The 16,203-nt window shown below is 38.1% G+C and overlaps 2 protein-coding genes across 2 annotated transcripts in view; both read right to left on the minus strand.

Annotated features, from left to right (window-relative positions):
* Positions 1 to 16,203, minus strand: part of raly (RALY heterogeneous nuclear ribonucleoprotein) — a 45,511-nt gene that overhangs the window by 23,014 nt on the left and 6,294 nt on the right. Inside the window, exons 2-4 of the mRNA XM_072381496.1 lie at positions 15,515 to 15,587; positions 13,765 to 13,812; positions 4,092 to 4,255 (exon numbers count right to left, since the gene is read on the minus strand). Coding sequence (XP_072237597.1) covers positions 4,092 to 4,255; positions 13,765 to 13,812; positions 15,515 to 15,587 — 285 coding nt within the window. The remainder of the gene's footprint in view (positions 1 to 4,091; positions 4,256 to 13,764; positions 13,813 to 15,514; positions 15,588 to 16,203) is intronic.
* gmppb (GDP-mannose pyrophosphorylase B) overlaps positions 5,179 to 16,203 on the minus strand; it is a 336,004-nt gene continuing 324,979 nt past the window's right edge. The window contains exon 11 of the transcript XR_011915164.1: positions 5,179 to 5,190. The gene's annotated coding sequence lies outside the window, so the exon portion shown is untranslated. The remainder of the gene's footprint in view (positions 5,191 to 16,203) is intronic.

Below are 16,203 nucleotides of genomic sequence, written 5' to 3' on the forward strand. Positions count from 1 at the left end.
CAAGAATTTCTACATGTATGGCCTGAAGAACGCGTGAGGTGTGCATATTCTTCCCCTATAAATTTCAGTTTGCCTTGGGAAAGGTGTGCACATCTGGCACACTGAGTTATGGCAGCTTCCCTTAACGTATGATTCTCTCTCCACTGAGAATTATCATGTGGCCCCTTCAAAAAGAAAAACAAGCAAATCTCAACTTTCTGGCATAAACAACTTCTGGAAAAGAGAGCAGGGCAGAGAGGAGGACGAATGAAGTGATGAGGACATTTGTGACAGCAGAGAACAGCTGGAGCCATGTAACACATCTGGTGGTTGTTTTTTTTCTCCCTGCAACAAACTCATGATTACTAACACATTTCACAAACTCAAGCTAATTGCCTTGGTCCTTCTACTTTTTGATGTCTTCCAAATTCTTCTGATTCTCTCCTTTATTCGACTTTTCTCCACTCTTTTCATCTATTTGCTCTAGAGTTGTTTCTTTTTCTCTCCTCTATTATTTCTGAATCATACTCATTCTTCTTTCCTCATCCTGTTTGTTCTCTGCTTTGCTTTTTTATTTTTCATATTCTTGTTTCTCTTATCTCAGCATTACTCTCTTCTGATTTCTTGTCACCCCATATTTTTTTTCCCCTTTTTTGTTTCTTTCCGTGTTGCTCTTCTCACTTGTCTCATCTCTCTTCTATAGCCAGAAAGAAAATCAGCTTAGGGGCATCTGTCCTTTTCTGTGTCTATTGGTAATTTCTGTAAATTTGCTCAAAATCATTATTTAATTATATCATTCTATTTATATGTAAACATATCATACTTATTTTTAATCATATAATTATTATGTAATTTAATTTAATTATATAATCATTATTTTCTCATTTAAGATCTAAGAAAACATTTAAAGAATCAAAGGACATATTGGAATCAAACTAAAATGAAAACCATATATTAGCAGACTGGCTAAAATGGTTTTCTTCAGGTAAAACAGAGGTGTATCACTTTCACTGCAATGCTTCTTCAGCAAAATGTAAATGCACTGAAAAGCTTTTGTATTCTCATTTTATTATGTTAGCATGGAAATAAACAGCATTCTGTACGATGGTTAGTATGGATAGTGTAGTGATAGGATTTCCTACTTTCATGTAGGTAATCGGGGTTTGAATCTGTCACGTTTGAAGTTTTGTTGTCATGTTTTCAGGTTCTTTTTCAGGTTTTCAGGTTACTTTCTTGTCATGTTTTTTTCCCCTGTCACTTAGTTTCACTCAAGTCACCTGTTTCTGTTCCACAGCTGCACCTCATCACCAATCACCTCCTCACAGTATTTAGTTTCCAGGTTCACTCACAGTCATTGCGAAATCCTCACCTTACCTTGCATGTTCACGCCACGTTTCGTCAGGGCAGGTTTTGCCCCCTAGCCATAGTCTTGTTATTCACAGCCTTGTTAAATCATTGTCTCGTCTTGTTTGTATTTCATAGTCTCGTTTATTTATTCTATGCCATAGTCTTGTTTTGTTTTGTGATAGTTTTAGTATTTTGGATATCCGGCTCAGCCGCGTCTTTTGTTCTTGTCTTGCCCTTTTGTTTGGAATAAACCTTTTTGATTTTTGAAGTCTGCATCTGGGTCCCTCCTGCACCTCCTGACAGAATCCTTACCTACCTCCAGTAGAGGTCCTTAGGCAAGACCCCGTTACGCTACCTGCCTACCTGGGATATGAGTGTAATTTTCTTTGGATAAAAGCATCTCCCAAATGCATAAACATGATACTGCAGTAACAGATAATAACATATACACAATCACATCATCTGCAAACGAGTTAATATGGATTATATTGGATGAATGGCATTAAGGAATGCCTGAAACCTGAACCTTCGTCCAATCTTTGTAGAAAAAATATATATTATAATCCTCTTTAGCCACATTTTAAACATTACTTTTCTATTGATATTTTTTTCTAGCTGACTTGGTTTCCAGTACGAGGAATCTTGGAGTTGTTTTTGATCAGGATCTGTCTTTTGACTCAATATCTAAAACAGGTTTCTATGACCATCTTCTTTCACCTTCACAATATTGTCAAAATTAGGAACATCCTGCCTCAGAGAGAGGCTGAAAAACATTTGTTACTTTCAGGTTGGACAACTGTAATTCTTCATTATCAGCCTGTCCTGAATAAAAGCCTCCATGATCTAAAATGCTGTTCTGATGAAAACTAACAGCAGAGATCATATTTGTTCAGTTTTAGCTTCTCCTCATTGGCTCCCTAAAATAATTCTCCCCGCATATAAAGCTCTTAATGACCAAGTTCCATCATATCTTAAAGATCTCAAAGTTTGGTATTTCAACCCTGACCCAACTGGATTGTGATTTTATTGAATTGGACTTTCTTTAAAGTGTCTTGAGATGACTTTTGTTGTAAACTGAGTCATACAAATTAAACTGAATTGAATTGATAATAATAAAAAAGAAGCTTCTGTTATGACAGCTTACTTGAGTGTAAGCAGGACAAAAACTGATTTAAAGGTGAAAATCAACAGCATTAGAACTATTTAAGCTGTTTGATACGAATCTTGTAAACTTGTGACTGACCTTACAGAGTCAGCATTTATCATCACACAATGAGATTCATGAGGAGCTCTTTACTATCCAAGCCAATATGTTTTTGTCCTTTTTTTAAAAAATCATTTGAAATGCAAGTTCAATGAGTACATCAAGAAATACACAAAAACTGCGTTGTGAGCTCTGCTGAATGAAATTCAGTGCAACTCAGCATGAACAAACAACACAACATAAAGTTGAGGTCAAATGTGGAGAGAACTGACGGGGGTGTCAGCGTCTGTCTTCACATGCAAATCACAGCGAGATTTCAGCTGAATGTTTACTGAGCAGGATGCAAAGACTAAAGTGACAGCTGTGGCCCTGATGTTTGAACTCCTCACTAACATGTAAACACAAGATTTGAAAAACAGATGAAGAGGTCAGAAAGGTGGAGTTCGTTATGGAAATTTTCAATAGAACAGATAATACAGAGAACAAATACTAAAAAACAGAAGTTCACAGAGACTTGACTGCCGTCAAAATATTGAACTTCCATCAGCAAGAAAATAGTAATTTGCTATCTATATATATATATATATATATATATATATATATATATATATATATATATATATGTACATACATATTAGGGCTGTCAAACGATGATTTTTTTTTAATCGCAATTAATAGTACTTTTTTCCATAGTTGACTCACGATTAATCTCTATATTAAAAATATAGAATTAGAATCAAATAAACACAAAGAAAAAATGTCTTATCTTTTATTTCTTCTTTCAAATAAAGTGCATTGTAGACCCACTTGACATGTCTATTTAAAAAACACAGCACATAAAATGCCACAACAATGTGGTCTTAAAACTGAAGAGGTAGTAGACAACAAACGACAAACAGAACAGGGCCTAATGACAGTTAAATGAATGAAAAACTGCAGTAATTAGACACATCAGACTCTGGAAAAAATGATTAACGAGTTAATTGTTTTAATTAATTGCATCGCGATTAACGCTTTAACTATGACAGCCTAATATATACTGCACTTGGTTCTCAGGACCCTGCAGGGTATTCATGTTTCATCCAATTCAAGGTGGGGAGGGAGGACATAAAATAAAAGAGGACTTTGTTCTGAAAACAGATTGGAACAGATTGAGATACAAAATGCTCCATTTAGCCTCTTTCTGTTTTGGACTGAGATTCTCACGAGACAGTGGTTTTCAATGTTTACGTACTGCACCTTTAAAAACACATTGTAAAGGGCATTTATATATAGATGCCGCTTTCCAATATTATGCACTTATATATTACTTTATATCTTATTCTATGTTGACATAAAGGATAGGGAAAAAAATGTATCATAAAAAAGGCAACATAATAACAAGATGAGATATAAAAGTTTACAAAAAAATAAGGTCAAGTCCGTCAGAATATGGTTCGGGGCTCACAATTCATGTTCATTTTAAAAACTTTGCTCCCAGATCTGCTTTTTAAATTCAACCTGAAGCTTCATGGTCCACAACAAATACAAATTTAAGTAATTTATGCGAAGAAGAACTCACATCTCTGTTTGTTGCCATTGGCGGTGGAGAGAACGGAGGCGTTACGTGCGAGAAGTTTGACTGGCAGCGATTTGACCCGTCGTACCAGGGGCACCGCCACTCGAGGACGTTTGACTGGCACCACCCGAGGGACTGGAGACACTCTGCCATGGTACTCAAACAACCTAAGAACAGGGAAGAGGAAGGACAGATGGGAGGGAGCAAGGGAAGAACGAGGGGAAACAAAGAGTGCAAAGACGGTAAGGAGAAGAAGGTTGAAAAGGAGAGTAACAAGCGGAAAAACTTGGAGGCAAAACCCAAATAGGAAAATCGGAAATTGGAGAAGCAAGGAGTGAGAAGAGAAATTAGAAAGAGAAACAGGAATAAAGGCAGGATTTAAGAATTAAGGAGAGGAGTAAGAGGAGGGCTAAAAAGAAGGAGCTGAGGAGAAGACAATGGGAAAAACATGATTCATTTCTAAAAAAAAAACAAAACAATGACTTTGAAACATAAAAAAAATTATATTTAAAGGTAAACAACTGTTCTGTACCTTCGTAAATAAGACCTTTTGGAAATTAATACATGTACAACAGCAATAAATTATGTTTTTTTTGGTGTCATATATTCTTTCCACAGTTATAAACATGCAGGCAAAGTTAATAAGTTATCATAAAAGCAGAGAGTTTAACCTCTCAAATGTATTTTTATTTAACATTATAATTTTTGGGGGCTTTACTGAACAGTTTCAGGTTTTAGAAGTCTTACATTTTGTAGATTTACCAATCATCCAGGTCAAATTTAATCTTATGAGCTTGAATAAGGGCAGCTAAACTTCTATTTCAGGTTCTCATCCATAAGGCTTTGGAGGAAAACGAAAGGTAAAACATTTTCAAGTTGCCTTCATTCAAACTCTTAGGAAAGCAATGAGTCACTATGGGTTACGGACCTATTGCCTCAGCTTTAAAGCCTGTATTGCCAAAACTTAACTTAGAAGAATCCAAGATAGAATGAAGTAGCCAAATATAAAAACAGCAAAAACCTTGCCAAAGAACTAAATCTCAGCTGAATTTTGCCAAGCATTTCTGAACTGTATGTGCGTAACTTCAAGGACAGATTCTGACTAATCAGAATGCAGAAAGAAAAGACGAAAACCACATGAAATCTCTGTGCTTGGACCGAATGAGTCGCATCAGCCTCTGCATCCTCTTCTTACTCACCCTCTATATTTGATGGTGGGTCAACTTGACCTTTCACCCCTCTCTCACTCTGTGTCTTTTGTGTTTTATGGGTTCATGACAGAGATTATAACAGCTGTGTTGAAGCCGGAGCAAGATCTACAGGCTGGGTCTCTGTGATGAAGGCCTCTACTTTAATTGTGCTCTGTAAATACCACCCTGCTAGGCTGAGGTCTTGACTTCAGTTAACGCGTTCAGTGTTCAACACACTTCTGTTGTTTAGTGGTAACAGCAGGCATGTTTTTTCATGCTCAGTTTGAAAGCCATCAGTCCAGCTTGTTTGGCTCCTAACCAACAGGCTGGCAGCATCCTTTCTGACCTTCTGTTGCACTGAATTAATCTTGTTTTAGTTGTAATATTTACTATTTTTGTTTTGTTCCAGCAGAGACTGAAATAAACTGAGCAACAGGAGACAATTGTAAGGTCGGATGTGATGCTCTTTGACATCAGTGCTGCTTACAGTTGCAATTTAATGAAAGCACCTCCCCCACAGTTCCTGATTTTGACACTATCATGAAAATTAATACATGAAAATAGTAACCCCCCCCCCCATTTTATTTTTAGACTAGAGGTCACTTTCATGTGGAGAAACTTCTGTTAATATCTATTTTGTAATCTTAAAGTGCAATATATGTTTCACCAGCAGAGGGCGCTCAGTGTTGTATGGATCAGAAGCTGACGCAACGATCGGCAGAAGAAGTCAGTACGCGATGAAGCAGGTAACCTGATATTTTCTGTGATTTTGCAGGTAAACTGGGTTGTAAATAATAAGTGCTAGACAACAGTAGCAATAGAGCATAAGCGCCTTGTTATATAATGGATGTGAAGCCAAAGAGTGAATTCGCAAGTGTAACTGTAGTGTGTTGTTAAAATGGCGGACTAACAGTCCGCGATGGCGCTAATGAACCACAGAACTGTTTTAGCTAAACGGATATAAGCTAACTACTAAAAGATGCACATAGCGTCAGTAATAGCACGAGTTTATGGCCAAAACCTATGTTGAGCAAAGTAAATGTGTCTTGTCATAGATGCTTGTGTAAACTGAATTACTAAGCTAAGTGTTTTGTCAAGCTAAGCTAAAGGCTAAGCAATGGAACACATATGCGGACATTAGGCGTGATGAAAGTGATTGATAAAAACAATAAAATAGTGGTTAAAAACAGTTGTTAAAAGCACTAAAAACTGTAATCCGAGTTCATTATGTTATTTGATATTTGTTTATTCAGTAAAATGCATTTTTGTGGTTTAGTCCGTTCATGAAAGTGATGTATGTGGATATAAAACTATCAATATGGAGAAAGTAATGCTATTGATTATAAGAGGAACTGTTTCAGTACTACTGTGGTATTGGGCTTTACAGTACATAAGTATATGGTGTAGCTGTTATTGTAAAAAGATTAGAAAAGTTAGTTTTCTGCTAAAATAAATATGTTGCACGGGAGATTAGTTGGCCCATCATTTTCAACAGTGTAACAGGTACTAAGGTTTAATGATAAATAATGAGCTGTCTATAGTTATAGTACAGTTTAGAATATTTCCCCTTACTAAACATTGAAAAAGAATAAAGATTTTCAGGAAAACTGAACATTTGTGGCCAGATTCTTGATATGTTATTGTTTTTCTGAAGACAAAAGCTTGTGTGAAAGTTGACCTTTTTTCATTCACTAATGGTGTTTACGGCATTTATTACATGAAATATCAACCCCTCTCAACTCAAAACAGTCCCCCATTAAAGATGATTATGACTTTGGTCATTTGAAATCTAATATACCAAGCATCGTTATAGTTCGTGTTATATTTTCGTGTTGAATCGTGTTATATCTTGAAGTGTTTATCTCTTCATGAAACGCTCAACTGCTGTCCTGTTAACGCAAGAGACGAGGGGAGAGCTATACTGTTCTGAGGATTTTAATATGAACATGATTTACTTGTTTCACACTCAGAGGGTGATTTGAGGGGGAATGAAAGGAGTTGCTATTTCTTAAAAATAACCAAAATGCACCTACCATGTTACCCTGCCACTACTTTCTGTGTCTGTGTTTAGCTAAGTGATGTGGGAGCAGTGCTCCCACCCTTGTTTATAAAAGAATAAGTAAACAAAAGAAAAGGTCTGATGGTTTTAAACAAATACATGAATTCTATGTTGATGATGAAAGATATGCATTGCCAGAAATGTGAATACTTGTTGTATTTTCATGAAATAATCTCACTAGTTGAAGAAGGTGCAAGAACATCACTCCCTTCCATTTCACGAGAAACAAACCTTTTTTTAAAATAATTGATATATTTTAAAGCTTGTATGAACAACGTCTGTGGACCTGTGGTCATGTTAATATAATGCTTATTCTTAAACCAAAAACTGTCATTTTCAAACTGCAAACATGTCACAGTCCAGTTAGGGTCAGAAAAGTGAAAGAGACTTCAGGAGAGATGTGCAACATGGGGATTTAATTTGATCAGTCTGCCATCATTACCCTTCTTTTAACTTTTGAGTGTCAAACTTAATGAAAGATGGACCACCTAATCTTACCATTCTAACATTTCAGGAAACTCAGCAGCTTGTAAAGTGTCTAATTCACTGCTTAATTTCTTCAGACTTCAGGTTAACTCAGATCTACAGAGGGTCATAATATGAAGTCACAAACCTGATAATCACCACCGATAATTTCCCCAGATGGCCAAATGCACTGTGCTTGAACCTCATTATAAAAAAGGAACAGCAGTAAAACATACTGGACAATAGGATCATTTAATACCAGTGTTTGGACAAAACTTTTCCGCTCACCACAACAGGAAAAGTCCTAATCCTTTGAGTTACACATCAAACGTCAGCAAATGGATTTGGTTCAATTTCTGCTAAGCCCACATCAGGTCAGGCTGAGTTTTATGTACGGAACAGAGAAATAAAAGGAAGAGGAAGAATGAAAATAACACGAAGAGGGGCTATTTCCCATACATTAGTGTAGAAAAAGGCTGGAAATTGAAAGGGTCAGACTGCAGGATGTCATTAGTATAAATTTGTGTTGTGGTCTAAAGACCAGCATGTTTCAACTGTTAACAGAACATGTCAGTCCACAAAAGTTTTCTACAATCTAATTGAGGCGAATTTGAGCGGATAGAAAGATTTTAATGAGAAAAAAAAGGAGGGGGCCAAAAGATAACCTTTGATGAAGCAATGAAGAGGTTAGACATGTGACGCAAGTGTTGAGAACTGCCAATCCTCTGCTCTTAATGGTTCAGGCATGTTATAAGGATGCCCCATAGATGCCTCCGTGTTGAAGTATAACAAATACATAAAAAGGGTGGGGGTGGGTAAGAGCAAAACATGCTGGGATGATCATATATGCCATCAGTTAAATTCAGTCCTATTTATTTGATACCAATTCATAACAAAAAAATCATCCCAGGGCCTTTACACTGAAAGAAACCCCAACAATTTCCTTCTGAAAGGCAACAGTGGGGAGACAAAATCTTCCAATTTGGCCTGGAACTGTACTTTGAAGCTCCAGGAGCATTGACAACGAAAGAAAGAAGGGGCAAGGAGTGTCTGGGCGACGCATAGCCTACTAACACCAAAACAAAGTCACTCTCTGGTACTGTAACGGAGTGCAACAGCGCTCCCTTACGGTGACAGTCTCCCCCAGGAGGACAGCAGTGGGCCCCGCAAAAACTGCTTTGAAAGGATTTCAAAGAACATGAGTCCAAGGAGGACCCAGCCTTCAAACTCCCCAGATACTAATCTGTTGGGATCTGATGGCATTTGGGAGAAGCGAGTTCATATGACAGAGCTGCGCGGTGGTTAGCACTGGGATAGGCCTCAACCCTCCTACAAATCCCGAAGGATCTACTGCTAACATTTGGGTATGTGACATCCCAGAGCAACATGAGATGTTCTTTGACCAAGTCCTGACAGCTCAGAACTGTTTTGACAGGAGAAAAGAGAACCAGTTGGGTGGTCATAATGTGATTACGCTAAAGTTTTAGCTTGGCTTTGGTTTAAGGGGATTGTCATCCATATTCCTGTAGCTGAACCATGTAAACAAACAAATCTAGTCATAGCAGAGTGTTAACAACCTTTGGTATCTGTCTGGGCCTGTCCTGGTTCTGTTTTTGATGGGTTCGGCCTCTTTCTGCAGTTACACAGGGACGCTCCTTAATGCTATGACAACATTTTGTTTTATTCAATGCTCTGCTTCCAACTTTCTGGAAACTGACTGGGGATGGCCTGATCTTGTGTCAGTACAGACTTGTTCATAATGTTCATAAAGAAATATTCTTTCTTAGAAGAACTTGACTGGTCTGACCTTTCGATTGAACCTGAACATCCTCTGTGAGCAAACCTCACATTTTTACCTTCATTTCTCTTTGCTCACCAGCAAAGACACACATTATGAATTAATTTCACGCTATAGTTTTTCTTGTAGGGGGAGGGGAGATCTGGAATTGACACTTTTATTACACAACTCCCTGGAAACCCTATCAAAACTATTGAAGCTTGTGGAATCTGTTCCATGGCAGGTTGAAGCTGTTGTGGTGGATCGTGGCAGCAGAACACTTTCAAATCCCTTTGTGTTGGCTTTTCCTTTAATCTGTCACCTGCAGTTTAAATGTCAATGCAAAGTTTGCTGCCTCCTGTCTTGATTTACAATCTAGGCATTACACATCCATATGGTCTATTAGGATTCTGCTCTCTTTGTATTCAAATGTGATCTTTATGCTAAAAACTTTTGAGTATGTTCTAGAAAACAATAACTTTTCTAATTATTTCCGCCTTATTTCCATGCATTTTTAATTCGGCCACATGTGAAGCAAAGCATGAAAGCTCACAGATTCTATATGTATTCAGGACACATTCAAATGTAAATCATCACAGGGGTCATGAGACGACAAACCCATCCCACGTATTCACAAAAGGTCTTTGATGTGTTGAAGTCTGCTGAGTTATATGACTTCACAGTCGTCTTTCTTGAGTTATCCTGAAGAGACAGAGCAAAGGGCTCCTAGTAAAAGCATAAAGAACCCTGCGTTGAATAATTTACAGAAGTGTTTATCCCCAATCTAGCAAAATGGAGAAAGTGCAGCCCTTGTAGAGCACGAGTCTGTTAAAAATAATAATCTGTGCACTGATTAACATGTGAGCTCACCTGATTCTTTGGGCTAGAATTCAAACAAATTTGATGAAAACCACCATGTACATGATTATATCTTTTGTTACAGTAGTACAAATATAATGAACTTTAAAAATACACCAAAATATTGCCATGCAAACCGCATGTCTGCTGCATGTGTTTTACTGTAACTCACCTCCAAACCTTTATAATTTGTAATTCAACACCTTCATTTCACAAATTTCTATTTGCGAGTCTGAAAATTTGGGAGTCTTTGTTGAGCATTTGTTGAATGCTTAAGAGAAAAATCAGGGTGGTCTGTTTTCTTTTGTGGCAGCATAGTCACGCCATCCTTTTGAAATAATAATCTGTGCAATGTCACACTTGCGGTTTTGGAGTGAAAGCAAAGGACTTGCTCAGATGCCTGAGTAGTGACAGAAAGGAAATGCAGTGGTTACAGAAGGTATCTCAGCACTGCAGAGTCGCACACACACTGGCTCAAAACGAGCTGCCATGTGCTAAACACCCATGATGGTCAGATACTGCGCACTCTTTGTTCTGAGTACAGGCAAAATAAGTGGAATGCTGGTGCATAATCCAGAGAATTAACTGACACCACGATTCATTTTGTCTGGGAGATGGAGAAACCACAAATCCATGCGTTGGGCTGTTTAACATCAAAACAGACAAAGCTTGATACATTTCGACTGGAGTTAAAAGAGCGTTTGTGAGATTTGTTTTTCTCCCACAAGCACGCCAGTCTTTTGCGAAATACTAAACCTCAATTATTTCCAAAGCTCTGCCTACGATGACCCTAAATAACCCCAGATTGTTTTTTTCTCAGGGTGAATGTAAAGATCACTCGCTTAGGTTGGAGACGGATTATGTGTTGTCTTAATATTTGGTATCGCACACATTTATGATTGGCTGGACATCGGTGCCATCTGTTCTGCTTTACACTGATGTAAATTTAACGTAAAAAAAAGGCCCACTGTTGACACCCATACGTCTCTTAAATTACAAACATGAATATCTGGGTCCATAAATAAAGAATCAGCTGAAGCTTTCATGTGTGGCTCCAAAGTTTTGGGTGAAGTATGATGAATCCCAGCAACACAGATACAGCTCCCTCCCTTTAACTTCATAACTGTGATGTCTTTGGTAATAGCTTTCACCTGCTCTTGCCAGCGCAGTAACAAGTACCACATGGTGCCATGACTTCAGAGGTCAGGGTAATTAAATTGTACCGATGATCATTAATCGGTCGCCATCATGTAGACTGCATCTTGGATCAAACTGGACATTTTCTGTCCTGATCAGGGCCCAGTGGACCCCTATAAATAGGGCAATTGGTATACTCAGATGTTACATCAAGTCTTAATGGCTTGAAGATGTGGCTGAGAGAGGTTTGCTTTTGGGAAAGGATCACCTGAGTTCAACATTATCAGCAACATCAAACCTAGGTAAATACCCACATCTCATTGGACACAGTGGCAAGCAGACTGCCGTCACAGATGAGATGAAAATCTGAACATATTAATGTCAGTTTGTACAACCGTGGTGCATGAGCACTCTGATACCACAAGTAAAAATGTTTGATTTGGATTAAGATGCAAAAATCATCTGTGTTTTGGCAGTGGTCAAAGTGAGTCAGAGTTGCACTCTGATTCATTTCTGATGTAGTGATTTAACGGATGGGAGGTGATGCCGATAACTTTTCATGGTTTATTGATGGTCTGCTGAGGAATTTGCATGGGTGCCTGTCAGAGCTGCTGCACCTCACTGCAACAGTATGTGTGAGGTGAGCGAGTTCTCTGTGACGGAGAGAAACTGAGTCGGACTGAGGGAGGAGACCTTTTTCTAGAGGAACCAGTCCAATTATATACATCCATGAAGCAAAGCATGAAAGCATATAAATGTCTTGGTGGAAAGATTCAACATTCTGGTTGTGTTCAGACATGTTCATACTGGCATCCTTTACACAAACTTTTGTAATTAAGACTCAGATTGAAAGATAGGATACAATCCAGTGTGCAGTCCATGTAAATATGTGAGCACAGCCAAATGTTTTGGGACATAATATTTGCCTCTTTATTATGGTTTCTATGAAGCTTTTTCCCATTATCACCTCAAGTTTTAACATCAGGAAAACATTTGACTTGTAAACTTGGAGATTAGAATCAAAACGGCAGTTTACAATTGCATCAAAACGTCAATAACAAAACAATCAGTTGTGAACTATCCATCCATCCATTTTCTATACCGTCAATCCGTCGGTCGGGTAGCGGGTGGGCTGGAGCCAATCCCAGCAGTCATCGGGCGAAAGGCGGGGCAGTTGTGAACTAGAATTGTAAATATCACTTGCTGTACACATTTCACTTGCAGAATAAACTTGTTCTTCTCTTGATCTGCTGTTGGCTGCAGCTGGATTGGATCAGTCAATGCCTTTTATTCCAATAGTCGTTGATTACAAAGATCCTGTTGGCACTTCCTTCATATCCCAATTTATTTTAGTTTTTCACAACTCTCATTCGCTGACAGCACCTGGGATTAGGAGCTTAAAAGTGTGGAGCTCACCTACATTTAATCATCACAGCTTGAATGGGTTTGTAACAAAAAAATGACTGGATCAACTACAGAAGGTTAAACCCACCATTTTAAAAAAAATACTACCCTGTTTCCATTCATTCACCCATTTTTAGATTTTTAGGTGTTTGTAACAGCACAAACAATCCTGAAAATCAAACAATTTAAACATTTTCACACTGACAGATATTATGGTAATATGACAGTTAAAGTTTTGCATTTATTTTTATGTCTCCGTTTAATTGACAGATACTGACGTTAAATTTCCCCCAACCTCGTGGAGCTTAAAAGCACACAAAGCTCAAAAACTACATTTAATTCAGAAGTTCTAACTTTCTTGGTTTGCCGTTTTTGGTCATTGTGCATCACACCTGGTCAAAAATCCATCTTGAAATCCCCCCACCATGCTGAAGTCTAAATAAATTCTGCTAACTTGAACTGCAGAACGCTTGCTCGCATCAGAGCAATCATCTTTGGTTATTGTTAAAGATACTTTCTGCATTCTTGCCCTGGTCAAATCTGTTTTTCTTTCCGTCTTCACATTCTGTAACAACAGGCCGATAAAGTATCTTAAAACCACATTTGCCTTGTTATTATTGCAGGATAGAGACAGATTTGACTCATATCAGGTTGAACAATAATCTGCCTTGGGACTCTGAGAGGTGCTTAACCTTCTGCTAATAGCTGAAAACACAGGAGCCAAAAGACAATGTGTTTATACCCTGAGTACAGCTGTGCTGGCTCTGTATGCTATATCCTTCTTACCTGTCATAGAAGTCTTCTCTGTAGTAATCATAGTCAAACTCGTATCCACTGGGGGGGGGGAAGCACAACAGAAGATTGTGACTGCACACAGGAAATTGATTCAGTGTTTTTTAAGATTTGAGCATGAACAAAGTTTAAAATATTACATGAGAACAAAAGCTTTTTGAGCTTTCCATGCATCAACAAATGAAAAAAAAAAAAATCATTGAAGCGGCGATAATTATAAACTGTTTGAGGGGGGGGGAAGAAACCACAACAAACTTCATCTCGCCCCAAGAGACATAAAGAGAGACATGCAAATCAGAAAATCTGGCAACACACACTGAAGCCCTCAGGAATGATATACAGCGTATTTAATGCTAACTGACACGTTTACAAAATTCCAGTTAGCCTGCATGGACCTTCAGCACATGTATATGGGATAGACAGTGATTCATTTATATAGTAAATACAAGAGTTTAGCAACAGAATTTGTGGATAAAAGGAGTTCAGTAGAGCTCTTTGAATAAAAGGTATGTGTATAAAAAAGTAAATGATAGCATCACTGACATGGTAATGTATTACTTTTTTGTTGTAAATTTGATTGAATCAAGCCACTGGAACTTGTAAATAATTATCTGACGTGGAGTGAATTAGACCTCGTTATAGCTTTAAAAAAAGTTAAATATTTCCGATCTTTTATTCACTTTCTTTCCACTTGTGTAAGAATGACATTTGAGCAGATTGACTAACTCGTCCTTATTGTTTGAAGCACAACACTAAGCATGTTGTATCTATTTAGGAAAATGCATAAAAGTTAGAATTTTCCCTGTTGTAAAAAATCTGACACATTCATAGGTTAAGATGTACACAGGTGAGAATATTAAAGGAAAACTCCTCTCAAAATTGTAGAATATGCAATGAATATGGGCTTAAAATAATGTAAACCACCAGCATGTGTGAGTGAAACGTGACAAAGCAGCAGAAACAGAATAAAGTCAGGTAGCATTAACATTAGAAGAGATTATATCAAACTTTTGGTCATTACAAAGCTGGTGACCTCTGCAACGTGGAAAGCCCTGAATGTCCACAGGAGATAATGATTACAGGATCTGTCCCAGCGTATCGAGAACCCCCCTCACAACATCCAGCTAAGAGCAGAACATTCTGCATGAGGTACGCATTTCATTGTGCAGGTCTACCATAACAGAGACTTTACTAGAGCATATACAGGTGGGTTCACTACACGGTGGAAGGTGCAGTATTGGAATTTTTACATTCTTAAAAAGCCAGAGCGGCGTTGTTTGAACAGATTAAACTTTGACTAAAATGAACCAGAATGAGGGGAAGAAAAAAAGGACATTTAGAACAGCTCATGTCTGTAAAACCCACAGGGGTCGAATGGATGAAATGTGAAGCGCACAGCGATGAACTGTCAGCTCAGATTTAACCCAATGCTGCCGATCTGACTGTACAGATGACCCAAAACATATTGGTGGTACCTTTTTAAAGGTACATAAGTGGAATATTCTGTAATGGCAAACACCTGATCTCAGCTGCATTTAAGTTGATGCAGACACAACTTTTTGCCTTTAGTTAAAGTTCTCAGCCCAACATGAGTGCCTGTATTGTGCTTTACATCTTATTTTATTAGTCTTCTAATGAATGTCCTGCCCTTGTTTCTTCTCTTAAAACACTACCTGCTTAGATGTGACCGACGGAGTGCCATGCTGAATGATCAGGAATGAATTCAGTAAATGTCTGTGTATACCTGTAGAGAGAAGCAGCTGATCTCTTCAGGCCTTTGGGTCTGTTTGGCCTTGGTTCTCCTGCCATGTTAATGTCTGAGGGAAAACAACAAAAAAAGAGAAATTTCAGTATGAAATATAGCAAAATAGTTGAGTATATCCATAGATTCTTCAACATTAAAAACTCTTGTCAAACAGAGAAGACAACACGATTTATTGGACAGAATTTTTTAGAAGGCACTTGATGTGTTATCTGACGATTTCCACAAGAGGGCGCTGTTGAGCCATTCCAAAACATCTGTAGTCCACCTGCAGTGCCTGCTGTCAGCACAGTCAGTCAGCCAGCTCCCACTGGCAGTTGTGGCATCGTGCCAACCTGCCATTCATTAATGATCAAAAGGGAGTAATATTCCCAGCTGTATCTGAGAGTTAAGCACAAGCCTCAGCTGCACAGTCTGCTACATACAGCAATGAAGCTGATTGGGGTGAGTGACCATCTTTCTCTTCATATTCAACAAGGCTGTGTTCAAACCTATCTTTATAATAAACTACTTCATATGAATACCTATAAAATGTATTATATCACAGAATTATACGGAATGGAGCATGAATGGGTATTTGCTCTTACAGTGGACAGAGATAAGTGAGATAGGAAGCGGCAACCAGTGGAGCAGAAGCAGTTCAAGTGCTTAAAAAAGTAATGAAGAGTTAT

This window comes from Leuresthes tenuis, unplaced genomic scaffold, assembly GCF_036924035.1.
Source record: "Leuresthes tenuis unplaced genomic scaffold, fLeuTen1.0.hap1 SCAF_3, whole genome shotgun sequence".
Classification (NCBI taxonomy): Eukaryota; Metazoa; Chordata; class Actinopteri; order Atheriniformes; family Atherinopsidae; genus Leuresthes; species Leuresthes tenuis.